Source organism: Mastigoproctus giganteus, unplaced genomic scaffold (assembly GCF_048544385.1).
Source record: "Mastigoproctus giganteus isolate SK-2022 unplaced genomic scaffold, ASM4854438v1 scaffold_15, whole genome shotgun sequence".
Taxonomy (NCBI): Eukaryota; Metazoa; Arthropoda; class Arachnida; order Uropygi; family Thelyphonidae; genus Mastigoproctus; species Mastigoproctus giganteus.
In genome coordinates this window covers 6,958,821-6,968,844 of record NW_028328292.1, presented here as the reverse complement: position 1 = coordinate 6,968,844, position 10,024 = coordinate 6,958,821, and the positions used below count along the sequence as shown (strand labels likewise).

Genomic DNA, 10,024 nt, shown 5'->3' with positions numbered 1-10,024 from the left:
AGAAGTTACAAGGTAGTCAATTTGTGTATTTAGAAACAGTTTATTTAATACAAGAAGAATCTAGCAAAATAAGTGATAAGAAAGGAGATGAAAAAAATCTCAGAATAAAAAAAAAAAAGAAAAAAGAAAAAAAAACCCTCAAAATTTGTTACAAATGGTTAAAAGTACCATATCTCAGATTATCACATTAATTTTTTTCCCCCATTAAAACATTTGTATTAATAAATATCACCTAATTAATATAATTTTTTTTGTATATGTAATTTACATCACTGCTTGAAAGTAGTAAGTAGAAAGTTAAGTAGCTATTAAAAAGAAATGTCAATGCAATTAAAAAACTTCTGCATTCTACAAATTGTTTCTTTTTCAATGTAACAATGTAGTTAACTTTAGAGGAAAGACCACATTTTTTTTTTTTTTTTTTGACTAGGCAGTAATTCTTAGTACACAAAAAAGTCAAACCTTTCTTTTGAGGTTTTCTCATTTCAAAAGAAATGATAATGACATCATAAGTGACATTCCTGATGTTATAGGAATGTGCTGCAGAATCAAAGGCATGGAAAAGATTACACAGTAATTATTCAAATATCTTTGGGCAGTTAAAGTTGAATTATAGGTAAAAGCTGCACTGTTAAATTTAAAGTCAGGCATGTTTATAACATTATGTAAACTTAAAATATAGACACTATTAAAACAAGGCATTTTAATATGGCTCTAAAAATGATTTCTTTATTGACACATGCACCCTTATTCATGCTGATCCTTATCAGTTTTGTGGTTAGTGCTGGAAGAAGTCGCAAATGAAACAAAACTTATTTCCAACAGGATAAAATTCGCCCATTATACTGGATAAAACCAGTAATTATGGTGTCATGGTGCATAATAAAATAAAGCAAGGAATAATCAACAAAACACAACAAACTTGGGAACAACAGCAATAAAATAGACATAATATAGAATTACTGGTAATTTTATGTACAATTCAAAGCTGTTAGTGTTACATAGCTCACATTAACAATTAAAATTTTGAATTTAATTTACAAATAAAAAATCCTTTATCATAGGAAACAAATATTCATATTTATCTTTTTGAACTCACCTTCAAGTTTCTGGTACTTAAAAGCACAGCTAGTCAGTTTTAAGAAATGATTGAAAGTAACTGAAAGCAATTATAAACATCAGAACTGAGCATATTTACTATAAGAAACAATTTTTTATGTCCAATTACAGTTACGAATTTGTAACTTTTTTGTCTTGTAGTTGAGTATCAATAAATAAATTCAAGATTTCATTCACTCTAGTAAACTGACTTTACAATCTCACACTTCACTGGCCTTTTATGCTTCCATGATTCAGATTACTTCAAGCCTGCAACCTAAAATCTTTAATTTCAGAAATTTTAAACTAATTTCTTGAATAGTGTCAAATTTGTACCTCCCTGATTAAGTCTATATAAAACAGAGCTCAAACAAAAGCTCTTCGGCATTTTTAAAGAGGCCATAATATGAATTAAGCTAAGACAGTATTACTATACAGAAATCTCATAGTTCATTTCATATAGACTCCTCCTGTCTGTGCTGTCTGGTTGTTGAGTTTGTGGCAGGGTGACTTTGGACTGAACGCACTGACCTTGTCTGTGCTCTGATTTTGGAGTACCTGCTGTCCCTTTATTTTTATCTAAAGAGTCTGTCATCTCTAAGGCTTTCACAAATGACATGGGTCTCTTGGCATGTGGGCGGGATACAGCTGGTGACATTTCTAAAGGGGGAGTTGCATGACCCATAACAGTACGTTTGGACTGAGGTGAAGCACTGCCACTGTGACGTCTGCCATATATACCAGCATGTAAACCAACTGGTGGAAGGCCGTGATTTGGGTGATAAGTAATGGTGTGTGAAGTTGGTGTATTAGGGCTTGAGCCATGATGGTCAGTACGTGAGTTACGCCTACCAGGATGATGTCCAACAACAACAGGATTATCACCCCAGTGGCCAGTTAACACTGTCCTATTGGCCAACTCCTGTATGTTGTCAGCAGTCTGGTTGCCAATGACACGGTTGTCATAATTACCATTAGCTTTATCTGCAACTGCACGCACTAATTCACTCTCTGATGCAAATTTACGATTAGGACTGATACTACGTGAACCAGCTCGACTGCTGCCACTAATATTGTAGCCATAATGCTGTGCTGGACCACCAGGTGGCCTCACTGATCCAGATGGTATTCCAGCTGTTATACCAATGTGACGTTTTCCTGTAGCAGGTGATTGGCCAGGAGTGAGAGATGTTGGGGAACCAGGACTTGATCTACGTGATGGAGAAAATTGTGTATAAGAGATTCCAGCTCTACTATCAGTTGAAGTACTTCCAACAACAGGGCTGGTCATACTTCGAGGTGGTGTACGAGTTGTGCGAGGACTATTCATATTTGGCCATTGCGGCTGTGCTCCTTCTGGCGAGCGAGGTAAAACTGACTGTACGCCACGCTCTTCCACACTAATAGGAGCCCGTGGTGCTCTTGGAGTAGGTGGCCCAGCACTATCATAAGGTGACCAAGGTTTACCCTGAGATAAGGTATGGTTTGGGCGGGCAGGGCTGGATAAAACTGTTTCATGCATGCCTGGATTGAAGAAATTTGTTTTAGATCCATGTCGAGGAATTGGTGGAGAAGGTTCACAATCACGTGACTGACTCTGGGTTGTTTCAAAGGAGTCCATAGTTATATCCACATCTGAGAGATCAGCTACACCTTGAGACATCTGCAACAAAAGTATAATACATAAATAAAAACACAAAATAATCAATTACAAAATAGACAAGGTAACATACTTGTCATTCTTAAGAAATCTAAAGATATGATACAGTAACCTCAAAAATTTTATAGCAGATTTAATTGTTGTTTCCCCTCCCATTCTAGGTGTCGTGTCATAATAGTTTAAAGTGAAGTGAAGTGAAGTTAAGGGCAGAAAAGTGATTTTGTTGAATGCGATGGCACTAATGATATTAAGAGCAGATCTGAGAACTTAACAAGTACAGGGCAATGTTTGGAAAAAGTTTGGAGTTCAGTTACAATTAAATTTGAAAGTTCTGCAATTCTGAATAGATATGATAGGAGGGAGTATATGTTGACAGCCTTGTCAACCAATTCGGCTCTGGAGAGATTATGCAAGGTTCATGGTATAAAATTTTTCTCAGGGTGGTTTCTGCTTGTTAACAGGAGACTGTTTTTACAGAAATAGGATACCCTTAAATAGAAGGGGGGTGCAAGAATATTTGCTGATGCTATTCAGGCAGTGATAGGTTGGTCAGAAAACTGCTAGTTTGGGGGAATGTGCAGACAAATAGATCAACTGGAGCCACAGGCAGAGGTGAAAGTGATCCTTACACTGCTTATATTGGAATGTTCAGCAGCCTGAGAAGCAAGATGTTGGGAATTTCAATCCCTGCTGTACATCGTAATGAACAAGTAAACACATCAGCTGTATTAGAATGACTAAGAGTAAGAACAGGTGCATGTATACTAATGCTAGGAGCATTGTAAATAAATTTGATGAATTCCAAGTACTAACTAAGTCATCAAACACAGACACTGTAGGAATACTGGAAACCTGGCATCACTCAGACATAAGTTAGCTGAACTTGATACGGGGAGTACAATGCATACAGGAAGAAAAATTTTTCTTTTTCAAATTTATTATGCTAGTATACACACAAGACGGGAGGGGTTATGCTCTAAGTTAAGGAACATTAAATCTAAGGCAGAACAATCAGTTGGCATGGGTGGCCAGTGCAATGCTGAGTCATTTTGGCATGACATAAGCACCGAGAAAATGAGAGGAATGTGCCATAAGCCTAATGACTGTAATGAGCATACCAAACAATATAAGAGAAATAGTGTGGGCCGGTAAATCAGAATGCCTTATAATTGGGGTTTTTAACTTTCAGATGTTGACTGGGGTGGCCACTCACACTATAAAGACTTGTGAATTTATTGGATGACTGTTTTTTTACAGCAGCATGTTAGAAAGGCAAATAAATGAAGCAGTACTCTTGATTTGATTATCAGCAGCAGCAACTCTTCATGCATTAAGAATCTGCAGTTAAATGACCGACTGGATGGTGGCAATCAGAGAGTACTTATGTGAACTCTACTTAAAGACAACTGCTATCAAGGGCAAAGGGAAAGGCTTTTGTATTCGTAAGTGTGACTACAGTGGCCTCGGGCAGTTTTTAAAATTCTGTGTAGTGGGACCAACTGATGATGTTACCAATGGCAAATTCAAAATGGGAAGCATTCAGAGATACAATCATAGAATCTACTAGGCTTTTCATATCAATAAGAAATGCTATTCAAGGCTTAGATCTAAATGAACATTACATGAACTGATGAGACTTGTGGCATAGAAGAAAAATGCACAGGATGCACATAAATTATCAGGTGATACAGAAGCCTATGGTAAATATAAAGTATGTAATTGAGTCACAAAGGAGGTTAGGTAAGCTAAGACAGATTACAAGAAGTATCCGGCAAATAATGCAAAGACTTCTCTGATTATATTAACAGCAGAATAAAAGGTTGAATTAGATACTTGGTAGCCACTTGATAGCAATGGATTAACCATTGACGATCCTACTCAGGTTGCTGACAAACTGAATAGGTATTCACAATGAAGATTTCTTTAGGGAAAGGGATGCCAGAGGTTTATCAAATTCTAACAGGGAGCTAAATGATTTTGTGACAATTGAAAGATGAAGAGAAATTGTTGACGCTAAACATAAGATAGGCTCCTGGGGTGGATGAGATCTATCAAATTATATTAAAGGGAGGCAGCAAAGTTGGTAAGCAAAACTTTAGCTATAACTAAGGAGAGCTATGATTAAGGATTTAGCTATAGCTATGATTAAGGAGAGGTTCCCATGGACTGGAGATGTGAGAAAATATCCCCAATTCACAAATAGGGACCAAAGGGTGATACAAGTAATTACAGATCTGTTAGCTTCCCTATGTTCCTGAGAAAATAATGGAGCCATTGGTTAAAAGTAATGCAAAATAATGTACACAAGAGTGCAGTTATACTTCAGTTGCAGCATGGATTTGTTATGGCAAATCCTTGTCTGACCAATTTGATTGGATACAATGATGCAGTCAGAAAGGAACTGGAGGTAAAAAATAATTTTGATATCATATACTTCAGATTTCAGGAGAGCTTTTGATACTATTACACATAAAAGATTGCTGTATAAATCAGTGCAGTGTGGCATTAAGGACAAGTTACTGCTATGGATAAAGGGATGGTTCAGTTGTTAACCATTACAATCCTACTCAAGTTGCTGACAAACTGAATAGGTATTCACAATGAAGATTTCTTTAGGGAAAGGGATGCCAGAGGTTTATCAAATTCTAACAGGGAGCTAAATGATTTTGTGACAATTGAAAGATGAAGAGAAATTGTTGACGCTAAACATAAGATATCAATGGACAGTGCTCTCTGTGCTCCCTACCACAACAGTCCCCCAAATGTTCAGTGATGGGCCCAGTGTTTTTCTTAATTGTTATTTATTAATGATCTTTAATAAATGATTTTTATTTTCATTAATGATTTTCATATTCATCGTTATTTATTAATGATATTGATGAAGGTATAATGGGTTTAATGTTTGCAGATGATGTAAAGGTTGGCAGGGTGGTTAACAACAATAATGATGGTATGCTAGTGCAACAAGATCTAGAAAAATTAGGCAGATGGGTTGAGAAATGGCAATTGAAAATGAAAAAAAGTCCTAGGGGGGTAACTGTAGTCAGATATGAAACTCTTTGAGCAGCTGCCAGTAGAGCTCATCAAATTTTGTCAATGATATACAGAAACTTTGCTAGCAGAGATAAGGAGGTGATTATCCCATTTATGAAGCAATGGCTAGGCATCTTGAGGTACTGTATACAGGTCTGGAAGTCTCATTTTAGGAAGGATATAGATAGATCTGCTGGAATGGGTGCGGAGAAGGGCAAAGATATTGGTGAAAGGAACAAAGGGTGCTCTTATCAAGACAGAGATTCAGTTCTCTAAATTGTAGCATCTAGTGACTAGGTGCCTGTGAGAAGATCTTGCTGAGGTGTTTAAGGTCTTGAATGGATTGAGTAAGCTCAATGTTGGTGACAAATTCATATTGAGAAAGGATGTTTGCAGGCCAAATGTTGGAACAAACTTCCATCTTTTGTTGTGGGAATGGGTACTCTGAATATATTCAAGAACTAGAAAAATTCTTGGAGGGGATGGCTGGATGAGGCAGATAGTTTTTTTTTTTTGGCTTATGCTCTATAAGCTTGCATTATCTGACACTACTAATACCAACACTAAATTAAATGTATGCTTCCTTGTGTGTGTTGTTACTAACTGTAAAAATTTCCTTGGTATTCAGTTTACTCAAAAATTTTAAAGCCATTATATACATCCCAATCAGGTCATTCACAGAAACCTGGGTTTCTAAACACTAGTTTATAAAACAAGTCGCTTTTGATAATAATATCTCCTTTGTGTCCTCAACCAATCTCATCACACATCTCTGCATCCTTTCGAATAGGTCCATTATCCTGCACCATGCCAACATGGCAAACTTTAAGCATCGCTGGAATTGAGTGGGGCATATGCAAGGGTACCTTTGACTCTGGCAGCCCCTATGGATGAGGGTTCCTTGGATTGTGGTCTTGGGAACTCTGCTGGTCATCCCCTGGTTAAAATCTATGGTCAGCCATTCCATTTTCTGATTACAGGCTCACACAAGGCAGGACAGTCTACGTTTGCCACAATCATCAATGAGGCATGGGCACCCAGCACTGACCCAGCAACTGCTGCTCTATCCATTATCTGTCCACTCTTGGAATACCTTAATTGCAGCATTCTGCAAACAGGCCATGAGATTCTCAGTTTCCATAACACTGCTACTTTTCAACCAATACCTGACAACGATTCCTTTTCAAAGTTTCTGGCACAATCCCAACAGTATTGAGAGGGGCACATTGGGTGGCCTGTGCTTGTTTATGTGTATCTCATTCAATGAAAGACTTACATGAGCAAGCACAGTGTCTGTGAAGTGTTCTGGCTGCCACTTTTTTTTTATAAAGTTATTTAAAAAAATACATTTCCAACTTAAGAAAATTTTAAAAAGTAGATTGTTCATAATAGATTGAAAATACTAGGTGACATAAAAAAAGTAAACTATTTGAATTTATTTTTTAAGATGCTAAAAAGGAAACAAGTGTGTTTTTTTTTTTGTACAGCGTACCCACTAATTGTGGGCAAAATAGGTGCACCAGATGAAGGGCTCGTCCAAGGTTGCTACTGTTTTACCAATGTAGTTACATACTGAATCAAAGACAGCTGTGTACACATGTTTCAAAATTTTTCCCCCCTTCAGTGGCATGAATCAGTTGAAATTGTTTAAATCTTTCTTTTTAGCACTTCTTTCTAGATAGTAGTATATTTTCACTTTCACAAGAAGGCTTGCAGTTCCCTTTTCAGCATACAAATTAATATAATAACAAGGACAGCCTATTACCATAAAGTTCTTGATCTCCTCTTTTAATACCTTGCTATTCCAGTTTTGGACCTACCACAACAGGTGCATTATTGACACTAAGTGCTAGACAATTTTTTTAAAGAATCTCACATTTTCTGGTTGTTCAGATATTCAATGTTATAACCTGTAGAATCACCTTCTATTCCGGCACCGATAGTAGACTGCTTTCAAATTGAGCTTATTATTATTATTCTTATAATTTTAAACCACTTTGATTACTGCCATCCGTAGAAGTCAAAAATGGTCCATTTTTTCACAGCCATCAACTACCACTTCTTTCCTTCTCCTTGCAATTTCACTAACAAAGTTTGTTATTTTTGTTCTTCCACAACTGTATTTTTTTTTATTATTTCACTATCAGGAAACATTTCTGAACAAAATGTTGCACAATCAGCACAATTCAGAGAATATTATGTTCATATGACAAAAGATGCAAATAAACATTCAGCATGTATGACATTGTCTCCATGAAATGCAATATCTATTTTTACATTTCTCGCCATGCACTGCATGCTGTCCTTATGCTTATGTGTTTCCAAATATCTGATTATATTGCATTTCCTGCTTCTTGAAAATGAAAATTCACATTTAAATACGGTACACAAGGAAAATGTGCTGCCCTTTTCAAATTTTCATGCAAGATTTTCTTGTGAAAAAACAAATTTTATTTGGCATCTTACTGAAAGATACTGCTGGAATACACAAATATGCATTTTGTGTATGGGTTTTGCAACTGTAACTCCAATGTTACGGTCGAGGAATATTAGCAATGAATTTATCAATGTCTGACAAGTTTTGTGAGAAATTGGCTCATTCCTGAGTGCACTGACAGTTGAACATTCAAAACATCAGAATGTGGAGGAAAATATTACTGAAATCACATGTTGTAGTGACCGAGTTAGTACTCTAACAATTTTTGTGTGCCTCACATGTTCCAGTCCTAAGTCTAGACAATATTAAACACTGAAGAATTATATCTGTACGTATCCAATAAATTGAACGTCATATACCTAAAGAAATGGATAACTAGCTGGAATTATACCTGTTTGCATCACTACATTTTTTTTTTGCTTACAAGGCACATTTTACTTGCAATGTAGTCAACTGCATCAGAAATCCCTTTTTATGGGCTTTTAAGAATCCACATGGAACAGAGGAAATAACTTTGAAATTTTGAACATAGGTCTTCCCGCAACATCTGACAGGTAATATTTATGCAAATTTTTGAAAAATGAACTGCCAGTCCCCAGAGAAGGTTTCTCTGAAAAAAAAAACTGCAGATGTACTACAATGACAGAGTATCCCTCCACATTTCAGCAGTAATGCATTATTTGAATGAATGGTTCCCTGCTGAAGGGATTGACTGAAGTGGCATGTTGAATTGGCTACTATGTTCATCAGATCTCAATCCCTTAGATTACCATGTATAAGGTTATATCAAAAATATGTTAATCAGATCTCTCAATAGCTACTATGTTCATCAGATCTTAACCCCTTAGATTACCATGTATGAAGTCATATGAAAAATACTGTGTATGAATGCAAGAGGGACACAAGTGATGAAATATTTCACCAAATTTTCGATGATGTTAATAACTCTGCAGCTCTTTATAAGGTTATACAAAGGGTACTAGGAAGGTTTTGCAATATGACGCAACAATGAATCACAGGAAGCTGCTTGTTGCTGCATGTTGAGACATGTTCATACGTGCATAGTAGCCGCCGCGCCAAGTCGATGGGCTCAGTTATTCATTAGTAGTGAGAGCGTAAAGTGCTTGCGATGGCATCGTGGTCACGAAATGAGATAAGGACAGTTTTGCGGTATAATTTCGTGCGTGGTTTAACCATAGACCAGTGCTTAGAAGAAATGACTCTTGCACTAGATGATGATTGTCCACATCGTACAACGATATTCAGGTGGTATAGAGAATTCCAAAGGGGAAATTTCACTCTGGAGGATTCTGAGAGGCCGGGAAGGCCACGAACGTCAGTTACGGAGGAAAACGTTACTGCTGTGAGGAAAATGCTTGACGAAAACAGGCGAGTGACCTACCAACAGATAGAGGATACTTTGGGCCTAAATGCACCAGCAATTCGTTCGATTCTGCAAGATCATTTGCACGTGAAGAAACTTTGTTCTCTCTGGGTGCCGCATCAACTGACTGAAGAGCAGATGACACGACGTGTGACTTGGTGCCGGGAGATGTTAAAAAAAGTTTGATAAGGGACAATCTCGGTATGTGAACAACATCGTGACAGGTGACGAGACTTGGCTGTACTATTACGATCTGCCGACCAAGGCTCAAAACAAAGTTTGGGTCTTTGATGATGACGACACACCCATAATTGTCAGAAAATCCCGATCTGTAAAGTAGAAAATGATAGCTGTATTTTTCAAATCGAGTGGAATTGTGGAACGTGTCGTTTTGGACACGCAGAAGACAGTC

The 10,024-nt window shown here is 37.0% G+C and overlaps 1 protein-coding gene across 2 annotated transcripts in view; it reads right to left on the bottom strand.

Annotated features, from left to right (window-relative positions):
- Positions 1-533: 533 nt before the first annotated feature.
- The window catches only part of Zdhhc8 (zinc finger DHHC-type containing 8), a 110,116-nt gene continuing 100,625 nt past the window's right edge, over positions 534-10,024 (bottom strand). Inside the window, exon 5 of one of the 2 annotated variants that reach the window (XM_090389391.1) lies at positions 534-2,761. In XM_090389391.1, the coding sequence (XP_090245517.1) occupies positions 1,529-2,761 (1,233 nt within the window). In that variant the 3' untranslated portion in view covers positions 534-1,528. The remainder of the gene's footprint in view (positions 2,762-10,024) is intronic. The other variant, XM_090389390.1, reaches the window with a different exon arrangement.